The sequence below is a fragment of the Pholcus phalangioides genome, unplaced genomic scaffold (assembly GCF_987345545.1).
Source record: "Pholcus phalangioides strain wild (caught in Gottingen) unplaced genomic scaffold, Ppha-v1.0 ptg000022l_1, whole genome shotgun sequence".
Taxonomy (NCBI): domain Eukaryota; kingdom Metazoa; phylum Arthropoda; class Arachnida; order Araneae; family Pholcidae; genus Pholcus; species Pholcus phalangioides.
This window is the reverse complement of record NW_028301615.1, coordinates 14,331,589-14,344,078: the sequence shown is the minus strand read 5'-3', so window position 1 is coordinate 14,344,078 and position 12,490 is coordinate 14,331,589. Positions and strand designations below refer to the sequence as shown.

Sequence of the window (12,490 nt, the reverse complement as noted above, 5' to 3'; positions counted from 1 at the left end):
GATGGCATAAATATATAATATGTTCTATCTGGGGCAAAAAAAAGGAACTATAGTGCTATTGTTTTCCAATACGCATCCAGATGTGGGTTTAAAACTCAGGTTTACTCGTCCGGATTTTGTTGAGCAGGGAAGAAACTCCTTTCAAATTTCAGATAATTTACTTTATAGTCCAGTTATTTCTAACTAATAAAAGAAATACCCCGATTTTTCAAAAATATCCCTTACAATTTTGGATGAAATTAAATTTCCCCTCAAGATTATACATATATTTTCAAATAGCACGTTGATCTAGGTAAGAACCTCACTAACAGCATAGTGGTGGTCATCTGAAGTTGGTTTTCTGCGGTTGTCTTCAAGGAAAAAAAGCGAGGCAAAATGTCTCATTTGAATCAGTTACCTGACCCATAGCTCCTTGAATTACCAAGCTGACTCCTCTGCCATCGTTGAGCAAAAAGAGTGACGTCAATATCAGCGCTATAGCCAATCGCTGCTCCGTATCTTCCTCTTTTTTTCCGAGGCATCACTTAGCTCAAACATTTATGGCAATCCCACTCTACTTTATAGGCGCCTTAACATAATCTTACTAGACGCAATTTTAAAAATTTGATATAACGTAACATACATCGGGTGACTAGACCGTCGTAAACTGTAAGGTAAACGCAACGTTTATTCAACTGCAGTTGTTGGCATCATCGGGTGATGTTTCTGGATCTTGGAATGTGGAATCACCTGAATTAAAACTCTATAGCCGTGGCCTAGTCCTGTAGGGTTCAAGAGTCTGAGATTGAGATCTCCCAAATCAAAAACTCTTCCAAAACAAAATCACTCCTGCTTCAACGGAGAGAGAGAGAGATGGCATAATGGCTTGGATCCCTTTGTTGAGTAGTCCGACACCTCCAACCAATCCAGGGCGGCTCTAAGAAAATATGAGTCATGCGGCTGCATATGGCGCCAAATCAGAAGCAAAAATGGAAAAAACATGCAGAAAAATTTGGAAGAAATATTTTTTGTCGACAAAATTTAAACTATGAACGTATTGGATGAAATGTTGGCAAAGAAAACTTATTTCTGATACATTTGATCAAGCTGGAAACACGGATGTGTTTTCAGGGTTGTTTTACTGGTACAGCTTATATGCCACAGTGGCGCCGACAACATGGCTCGTACAGTTGTCCGAAAATGTACTGCGGGGCATTCGAGTGATCTGAAACGATGCAGAGGATCACTTCAGTGATATGGATTATGTCACGGCCACTCAAGTGATGTGGAACCGCACCGTAAGGCGCTCAAGTAGCAATGTGCCGCTTAATTTGTTTTTACGAAATTCAAAGTATGACGTCACGGGACATATCATGACAGTGAGGGGCAAAGTTCTGCCTGTGGTTCGACATATATGGTACATTAAACAAATAATTTGTCCCGTGTGGCAAAAAAAATCTCCGCTTGTCTCGTGATATTTTCCTGGTAAAAAAACTCGAAATTGTTTTTTCCCCGCTGAAACGTTCTTCACTGGAAAAACATACCCACAGTTCTAAATGCCTATTCCTCGGAGCGTGTGAAAGCTTTTACACAGTATTCCACGAGCACAGTTGAAATGTTGGCCCATTTGTTAAAATGTCTCACTCTCCACCTTTGTCTCTCTTCTTTCCAATATCTAGTGCAAGCCTCTTCAAAGACTTGCTAGAATGAGAGAGAGAGAGAAAATCGCGTGCTGGCAAACGATCTGTCATGTTTCCAGTACCACGTCACGAGCATCCCAATGAAGCTTCTCTCTCTCTCTCTCTCTGTGCGTTCTGGAGAATTTCAGCGGGAGGACACACACACACAGTTATACACACAGAATGAGTTTTAAACAACGCGAGTGAGTGCCCGAGGAAATAATTCCTCACGTGTGTCACCCGGACGTAAAGCGTTCGGCAAAACCCACACCGAAATACTAACTCCCTGATGGTTTTCTGTGTGTGTTGCTCGAATAAATACTGTAGTAGTACATGGTCTTTTTTTTTTTCTGAATGAAAATAATAGGTCAGTATGAAATATAATAGGTAATACCCTTATTTATACGAAAACCTGTGTTGGGATGAATACGTCCATATATGAATGTAGTCCATATATATATTGAAGCTTTGTTGCACGGGATTCAAAAGTGTCTGTAAGCAGGGTTTTTGTTATGGGAGGTACCACCGCATTAGAAGTTTTAGACAGCGTGTTATTATTTTATTTTTCATGTTCAAAACTCCTGAATATGGAGAAAAATCTAACAAAATCATTGTTGCAGTAGACTGTAGAGCAACAATAATGTATTACGGTAAAACCCGTTTTAACGGTCACCCATCAGATGAGGTCAACCCTGTTTAAAGGCCAAATAAAAATTCTTCTGTAAAGAAGTTTAAATAATGTATTTCAAATCTTCGCTTAATGGTCATCTCAGATACAGACACGAGAACCATTCAAATCACTCGTTCCGCACTTAAATTCCTATACGGACACCAATAGTTATAACTTTGCTTCAACCTGTGCTCAGTAGATAGTAGCACAAGTTCTAGTATTTGGCCCACTTTATGGCTACTTTTGAATGATATTTTGGCTTGAAGTTTGTTAATGTTTGACAACTCTAATGTCAGTTTAGGATCTATCCCCCACCCGCTCTTGTTGTCGTTGCGCTAGCATATTTTGCATACGATTCTACGTGTTTAATACGGCCACCTCTAGTATAATCGTCGCTCTCTATCACTAAGAGAAAAAAATTGATATCATCAAATATATTGATTTATGATATATAAGGTATCGACGGAAGATTGTGTTTCAAGGTATGATAATTTGGGAATAATCTTTTAATCAACTGCTTCGACAAGGGAAAGCGAGTATGATTAAGTAAGGGACAATTCTCCAGGTTGTCGTGTCGCAGGGGTTTTTCCTCTAATAGGGTTGTCAGTAAAATGGAATAGCGTAGCTTCGGCGGTCGCGAGTTCTTACACGATTGACACGTTTAAAAAGAAGTACGATTGACATAGTGGGATAAATAGGGAAGCTATCCATACTTAGAATAAGACAGCCATAATTTTTTATGGGCAGTATGTATATTTATATTTTATCTTAATTATTGGATTTTTATTGCTCTTAGTGGGTGGCTGTATCTTTGATATAATTTAGATACATATTTGACAACCTTGTGCATTATGGGCAACTTTTTTTCAGACATCCCGTTCGGCATTTTGACTGTTGTATACTTTGTATTTGTATTTGTGTGTTTGAATATTTTCTTTATTTTCATGCGCTGCATAGTGGCGCGAATCTTATGCGTGAAAATACAGGCTAATGTAATTTTTTTATGTGTCCTGCGGCAATGATTACAAAAAAATTAACTCTGCGGCGAGTATAAAAAAACATATACTAAACGATATTTTAATGCATAAAATCATACTGGTGTGCAGCATAAAAATGAACAACATATTAATTTTCATGTTGCAAACAAGTCTAAAACCATCAGCCAATTTCATTCAAAGAATTATAACATATATATATTTTTTTCGATAGGTGACGGCAGGAACGCCGCTCAATGATGTTTCTCGCATGCATGATAGTGGAATTTGAAACATAATTAGGAGTACAGGAAAATTCCCAATAATGATATTTTTTACCGGTTCTCAAATTATATCTTCCATTCATGCCAGTGCATGGAATTGTTTGCTTAATTCACCGATCCACTGGTAGAAAAAGGTTGAAGTACACTGCAATATAAGGGGATTCACAAACACGCCATTTACCGGAATATACATTATGAGTTCCTCAGGGAAATGTTTACAAGATTTATTTACAGCGTAGTAGAAGTACATATATCAAAAAAAACCAAAATTAGATTATGTATAATATGTTAGCTCACTTTCGTAAAATTTCTCGAAAATTTACAAACTGTCGTTGAGACTTTAATTAACTCAAGTTTAATACGATCATCATTTCAATCTATGGTTTGCTAGATTGGCAATTCGCCTGGAAAATAAAACCCAACGAACGCATATTTAAACAGGGCTTCGACTACATTTTAAATGACATATCAAGCAGGAAGAACTTTTGGAGCCAAATACTTCACATTAAATAAGCTTCAATTTTGGCACATCTTTTCGAATGGAAATTTGGAAAGACGAAAACATATATCTATGTGCATATACTACATCCTCGTCGGCAGAAAGTATCTAATTATATTAGTCAAAAAGAGAACCTTTTATGTACTATTCTTTAGTTTTGCTGTTATTCTGCTTCTTTCATTGTTATCACGAGCTAAACAACCTCAAAATTTATAATGTTAGATAGCTATCAAAATGTTCAAAACGACGTTAATGATGTCTACGATTTTAACACGTGAGCTTATGGTATAAAAATGATCAAAGATTTCTTACTACTGCATATTTCTCTGAGTAATGCATCGCGCAACGGAAAAAAGTCATTCTAAAATAATAAACTATGGGCTTGGATAAAATCATCGTATCAACGCATTTGTCGCCTTTATACACGGTGTAATCCAACTACCACGTAATACGTGTTTTCATTAAGGAAATGAAATAAATATTCATTATCGAAATTTTAGGTTAAAAGATCAATATCGATTGATTTACTTCAAATTTCATTCAAAATACTAATATTCAAAATGATGCGATAAATGCCTACGCCTTTCCTTTGACACTTTCTTCAAATTTTCTTTTTCAGATTTGTACTTAAAAAAAAATGACATCGCTGACGCATGATCTAAAATAATGTTGCAAAAGTATATGGCATTGCAACAAATACAGTAGTTGCAACGTAAATGTCTGAACTGTGATAAATTACATTAAAATTTGAAGGGAAAAAAAACGAAATTTATCGTCACACGTCTTGAAATACTTGAACAGAATGCGTTGTATAAATTTATTATATTGTTTGTCCTGAAATATATATTAAATGCTCAATTTTTTTTTCCGACTTGGTAATTTTTTTCATAGCTAATGAAACGTATTGAAGACTGGCAAAATCATTCAAAAAATTCTATTTTGAATTGTACTTGCTATTCAGGACGTTAAAAATAACGAACCTCAAAAATTTCTTATAAAATAATTTTATTAAAGTTTCAATTACTTTCAAAATATCTGACTACCTTCTTTGTGATTCAAACTACAGAAAAAAAATTGGATTGGAACTTCAAACTTAAAAAAGAGAAAGAAATGAAAAAACAAAACATTTTAACCATTTAGCGGAATCACAACCGCATATGCTCTGCAACAAGCACACAAATAGTTGTTTTCGTTAATTACAACATTTACCAGCAAAATGAAAATTTAAAATGGAAAGAATTTGACCCCTAACTTTATGTGTGAGGTCACATACTCCGATTCTGAATTTTTATCTTCAAACTGGCTGCAGTAATGAACATTTAAAGAACCCTTTGAACATATGCAAAGTCACGCGTTTAAGGGTTAATGATAGTCGTTTAGAGCAACGCTTATGTTTCTACAATTCTACAAACAATATATGCACTGCTAGAATGCGTTAGAAAACAAAATACTATTTCCGGAATTTTAATAGCTGGTGGATTAGAATACTTTTAGGTTGTTATATTTTATGTTTTTAATATCTGGAATGTTGATCTTATTTTAAGTGACAAGTAAATCTGGAAAAAAATTGAGCGCATGAAAGAAAATAGAAGCTTCAATGAACAACATTATGAGATAAATTTGCTGTATGGCTCAATAAACAGTGAATTTATTATTGCCAGAAAAGCCTGAAAATAGACCAACTCAAATAAATTCCGTCCAATTTGACGTGTAAAATTCAAAAGACGATGCGGGCGGAAAAGAAAAAGTCGATAAAACTTATAAACTTACTTGTGAATAATAAATATAAAACTCGAAACTATTGCTCGCGATAATTAATTTGGAAATTAATTCACAAATATTAAGTTAATAAGTTATTTCTGACTCATTCAAAACTATCAGCATTAATTTTTGATAATTTTTTTTGATAACTTTCAAGCTACATATCTAATAATGAATCGCGTTCATAAACCTTCTACTTTTTAAATCACATAACTTATAACTTTATATTTCCTACGTGCTGTCGTATTCATAAGCAAAAAAACAATTCGAATGAGTTCTTATGTATAGGAAAATCATTGATAACATGGAATCCTGTGATGTTAGTCATTTATGGTAATTTTTTTTTTTTTATCCAAATCTTTTTTGTCCCATAGATTGAAAATTTTCAACGAAGAAAACTTCCATGAGCTAAAACTATTAACAGTATGAAAATAGGATTAGAAAAAGTAAATTTAACTTTTTTAATGCTTCTAGTCGATGAGCTTTTAAAGAGAACCGAAACGGGGAAATTGGTCGGAACATGATCAATTTTATTACACTACTCACAAAATAAGCAAATACTATACGGTTTTATATTTTATGTCACTTTAGAGCTGCAATATTTCACGTTTTAATTTTTTAGCCTCTCGGGAAAATACGTATTACATGTTTACAAGGACTACAATAATTCGAATTTCGAGATTTTATTTACTTATGTATTAAAAAGAAAGTCAAATTTACCCATCTGGTGTCTATCTTATAAGTCAAAGGTGATTCAGTTAGTTTCTCCATTGAAAAAATATTGTACAGAATTTCCTAAATGAAATTTTGTGAAATGGTATTTCTGATGTATCATGGGGCAGAGAGAGGCGATTATGACAGTATAATTTCTAGTCAATCTTTGAATAATTTTAATTTCTAATTATCATTACTCACGGCATATGAGCCTGTCTTATCTACATAATCTAATTTTTGAATGATTATTTCATTTCATAATTCAATTTTCTTTTATTCCTCCATGGGTTTTTCTCATATTTTGATCTCTATTTTCCTTGCATTTTTCAGATGTTTTATCCATTTACAATTTCTTATACGAAAATTGTTATTTCAACCTCTTAATCTTTTTTCCTTATATTGTAACATATTTCTTCGAGAAAAAAAAAAAAGATGAATAATAATAATTGTGTTTCTTCTGATATATAAGATTACCTTGCGCGAAAGCATACAAGGTCCACAGGAAAGCTGCGCACGTGGCATTGTTTTGAATAATCCAGCTGATGGAGTTGAACCAAAGTGTCCTCCTCATCACACGCGTCCACGACATCCGCGAGTGAAGGAGACAGAAGGAGATGAAAAGAAAATATATATAAAAGCAATAATGTTGTTTAAGACGTTGAACACGCTGCCGAAATTCCACTGTAGTGTCGGCGATTCTCTCAATCGAGCAGCATGTGAACGCTTTGGCTTATAACACGCGACTGCCGGAGGAAAGTCCCAACTGGATCGCTGGCCGCACCGATTCATGGCCCTCTCTCGAAAAGAAACCATTTCTTCTAAGCAACGCGACTGCGCCAGCGCTCTCTGGCGCGCCAAAGTGAAAGTTGACGACATCGTCCGGCAGGTGAAAGTATAGCCTATATACGTTTAACAGTTCACAACAAATAAATATTTCGTTCCTTGGTTTACTTTCCTCGTTATATACGAAGTCCATTTCAATATTTTTTTTGTTTTGTTTTGCCTTAGTGGTGTTATTGTTATGAAATCATTCCTACATTGGAGAATATTCATTTATTTCTCACACAAACACTCAAGTGTGTATACATAGAATAGTTTTTTGTATCCAATTTACTACCGATCAAGAAAATTGTGAATTTGATATGAAAAAAAAAATTGACGTTCAATCAGACCCCGATGTAACAAACTCCGATTTAACAAGTTCCTAGATTTAATGAAGTTTTTACAGTCCCTGTGTGTTAATCGCAACCCGCGATGTATCGATTTTTCTTGATAAAAGAAATAGAAATGTCGGTTTTATGTAATTCGTTGAATCGGGATTCGGCTGCATATTTTATGGTAATTTTTCTTTAAATCGATGACTATGCATAATGTACCAATCGTCTTCGTAAGTTTGATTAATTTCACTGCATTTATTACTTTTGCCGGCGATTATGTATAATTCATAAAAGCAGTTGGTTGAAAGATAGATAGAGTTGGTTGATAGTGTAGTTATACTACAGTTACAACCACTATCCTAGTTTAGGTTTTGACTTTGGTACCGATTTTATAAGCTGAAAAATCTATCAAAACATTCATGTTGATCATGCCTACCAAGCATAGACATGTCGGTAAACGATTAAAATGATGCGACAATAGCATTTTCACGACCTTCACATGAATGTCATTTCATCATTTTCAAGAAACAAAATACAAATACAAGGCCATAACAGGCAAAATGTCCAACGAGGTGGCTGAGAAAAAGATGCCAATAACTATGGATGTCATATATTACTAAAATACGACAGCCCAATTAAAAATGCAATCTAAAAAATTATAAACAAAATATACAAAAAAAAGAATCTCTTCGAAATTTTGAAAATAAGCACTCATTGGAAAGGAGAGAATACCCCAAAGAATTTTGTTTTAATGTGAAGCAAGGAAAAACATTTTCGCGTCGAATTACTTGGTCGACTCAACGCATGGGTCCAACATCGGTACGACCTAGAGGTCCCGAGAGTCTCTCGCGCAAACGAAATCAAAACTAAAAAATTAATATTCAATTTTGTAACAGCAATACAAAATTTTAAATTGTCATAGACTGGATATTAAAAGTATTGAAGAGGGGGATGCATGAACATAAAATTTGGGAGTGCCTACCACGCGGAGCTCTCCCAGAGTCATCTCGCCAACCTGCGGCCTCAAGTGCATAGGTATCCGTCACAGTAATAATATTTAGTGTAAATATATAGACGGTACCTCCAGAGCTAGGAGGAGCTTTCGTGTACATTTTATGAACAGTTTGTGATTTTATGAAGTGTGAATTTACAAAGGTGACTTCTGAAGCGGAGTTTCATGGAGGTTCATTATCAGGAGTTTTAATAACATAAGAACGCTATAGAAGATCTGGGACGTGAAAAAGTGATCCAGTTGACCCATTACCGAGGTTTGACTGTACACTCTAATTCAACCACATATCGGTTTCTGCTGTATACCTACGGGTTTTCATGGAGAATTCCTGTAAAAGTGAGTGATTTCATTGACGATTTATCACTCACAATATATGAGCAAAATTTATCAAACTTATCAAAATGGTCGATGAGTATGCATAATCTCCGGATTAATCACGCTAACTTTAACACACATATGCTGTATTTTCAGTTATTTCAAAACCTTCTCCATGAATCAAGAAAGAATTGTGAATTTCATACCTAAAATCATACGTACAAGCACATCCTAATATAACAAAAACTCCGATTTGACTAATTCCTCAAAATGAGCTTTTTAGAACGCTGGCTATGCGCATATTCATGTTAATATCTACCTCGATTTAACGAATAAAAATTTCTATCTTATCCTGTTCGTTAAATCGAGTTTCAACCGTATACTGTATATATGCCGCTGATATTTTTATATGAATGTCGAGTGGCTGCAATTCCGACCAGCCGAAGTCCCAACAACCCAGTACTGGTATGTCGATTCCCCATCTTAGACTGGCAAGTATGATAAATCGTCAATGAATTATTTAAATTAACAGGGAATTTTCTCGAACATTAGGCTAAAATGTTAGATTCAATGTGTGATGTCGTTTACGTTAAAAAATGTTGGTAAATGGGAACAAAGCTAACATTACGAAACATAATAATTTACACGCTTTTATCCTTATAACACTTATTTTCATTAAAAATTTAACTTTTATGGCAAAATATGTGCTGTGCACCCATCACGTACTAGGGGTGCTGATAAGTGATTGAATTTAAGTGATATTTCTGCATGATTTCTTCCATATTTATCATATTATGCAGAATCACCGGTAAAAGCGATAAATGTAGGAAAATTTATTAAACTTACCGAGACGATTGGTGTTTATGCATAACAGCGGCGATTGTGGATAGTCACCGATTTATCATATTTACCGTAACATATATACAGGGTGTCTGATAAATTCATAAACAGTTTAAGAATTCATAAAAATCGAAGGAATGAATGCGGTTTGCGGAAGAAATTACTCCCATTCTTTGTCAAAGAAAAAAAATGTATTCAAACTTGTGTCGAGAGAAGGCACTGAACGAAAGCAAATCATTGGGCTGGAACCTTACTTCAATATGTTCTGTGTCCAAAACGTTCGTAAAGCTTCAGCCGGTGATTCGTGGCTGAAGCAAAACAGCTTCAACAAAAACGTTTTATACATTAATGGCAACATCTCAATGTAAACCTTATGCAAGCGCCAGTAGCAGGAAAATTCAGAAAGGGGCGGTTAACCGTACAACTCGCATTTTATGAGTAGGATTTTCATATTTCAAGTCATTTTTTCCTTGCAGTGTCCTCTATCATCAAAAATTTGGACTATTTTTCTTCCATACCAAAAAAAAATCCCCTTTCTTGGGAATAACTTTTTCACAAATCATATTCCAATATATCGATTCGTCAATTTATTCCAAATTTTTTATCTAATTATTGATTTATGAAACACTTTGTATGTAAGGAAAAATAAGATGAAAATAAAATATTATATATTACAACATCAATTTAAAAATTCCTTAAATAACAAAAAGCACCCTGGCCTTATGCGCTAGCAGGATGCCTTAGATGGCGCTGAGTAACCTTCCGGAGCTTATCACAAATGTCGGAGGATGGAACGCATACAACAATACCAAGCTGATAGTGAACAAATGCGCCATTATATGGCTCACAAAACGAGATATGCCATCAAACACGGAGATCATCATAGAATGACAAGATATCGTGCCATCGACTCAAAATTAAGTACCTGGGTGTCATCCGGGATGAAAGATTCTATTTCAGGAGTCATACGAAGAACAAAATCAAATAGGCTCAGATCCTCTTAGAGAATCTACTGAGATTCTCCTATCCCCGAAGTTCAAGTTCCAAAGATTTGAGGTACGAACAAATCATTCGCCTAGTGTTAACATATGGTGCCCCAGCTTGGGCTTTCACATCTAAGAGCAACATGAACACATTACAACGATTCCAGAATCGCATCCTCCGGCGCTTCACTAGAGCACCAAAAGTTTTCCGCCTCACCGACCTGCACTTGAAGGTGTCGTCCATATATTTCTACATGAAGGAACTATCTCGAAACTACTTCGAAAAACAAGAATGTTCGTGTCACCAACATCTCAGAGAGGTCTCCAATCATGATGCTCGCGAGTTTCTGAAACACCTAAGGCCTAAAAACCATCCTCCGTACAAAATATGTATCCGAATTCAAAAATGTGTATGCGGGTGTGTATACATGTATATACAGGGTGGTAGCTATCGACCGCCCAATAATTACACACGTTATTTCTTGTGAAAAACTAATATGGAAAAGTGTTTTCAGTTTTTTGTTCTGATCCATAATTAATGAGTTATGACGCCTTAAAAACTGATGACGTCACTTCAAATTCCTGCCAAGTTCACCAAACGTATAACTTGGCGTTTTGGAAATGCTAAAAATATATTAACCCACACACAGAAAACGAAAAATATATAAAAAAACAGTTTTTTAAGGCATGAGCGGATGCAGAGCTCTCTGTTGGGAGGGGGGATTTTACGGAATAATAAATAAATAAAATGAGATAAAATGAGTTAGATACACTGTGAACAGGGTGGCCATACATCCTTCATTTTGTCCCGTATTTTCCGGTATATAGTCCCGATTATTTTTTGAATAAATGTACTAGTTCTTCCTAATTCTTTGTCGAAGTTTTCTTGAATTTGTTATTTAATCAAAAACGTTGATACAGGAAATTTTCAACGGATTGATTGAAAAGAATGCAATATTATCATATTAAAAGTTCCGGAAATTTCATGAGTTATCACGTTTTGCTTGGGGGAGGGGATCACACCGATCACCGTCTTCCCCATAGATCCGCACCTGGGTTATGGTATTACCATTGAAATTCAACTTTCACTTCATTCCCAAAAACTAGAGCCGATCTGATAACACCAATGTCAGATTCGGATTCAGTGCCCCAAAAGCACCCTAAAATCACTGAAATTGTTTTTTTGGAACAACAACAGTTAAGTCAATTCATAACATAATAAGTTTAATTAAAAGTTTCCGATTGAATCGTTGTTATCATTTTTCTGTTTCCACCAGTCACACATTCGTCAAGCTACCATTTTTACATCCTCCATTGAAGCCTTTTACGCGTAATAGTTTCGATGAAAGTTGAAAAAAATCCAAGAAATTTTGTCGTTTATTGATCAACATGTAATCTGATTAAAACGACAACGTAAAATAACGATCGCGCAGTAAACACGTACGCATGGTATGCACCTTCATTCAAAACATTTGATTTGAAATTGAAGATAAACAAATTGCCACATTTTGGCAAAAGAGTGTTGATTAGGCTAACTCTTTACAAATCTGGTGATACATTTGCCAACATGGGGGACGATGCTAATACGTCAGTTATACGTAATAACAAGGTTGTAATATCACA

The 12,490-nt window shown here is 35.1% G+C and overlaps 1 protein-coding gene across 1 annotated transcript in view; it reads right to left on the bottom strand.

Annotated features, from left to right (window-relative positions):
- Positions 1–7,339, bottom strand: part of LOC149069507 (uncharacterized) — a 42,897-nt gene extending 35,558 nt beyond the window's left edge. The window contains exon 1 of the mRNA XM_089249907.1: positions 7,035–7,339. Coding sequence (XP_089106033.1) covers positions 7,035–7,149 — 115 coding nt within the window. The 5' untranslated portion in view covers positions 7,150–7,339. The remainder of the gene's footprint in view (positions 1–7,034) is intronic.
- Positions 7,340–12,490: the final 5,151 nt, after the last annotated feature.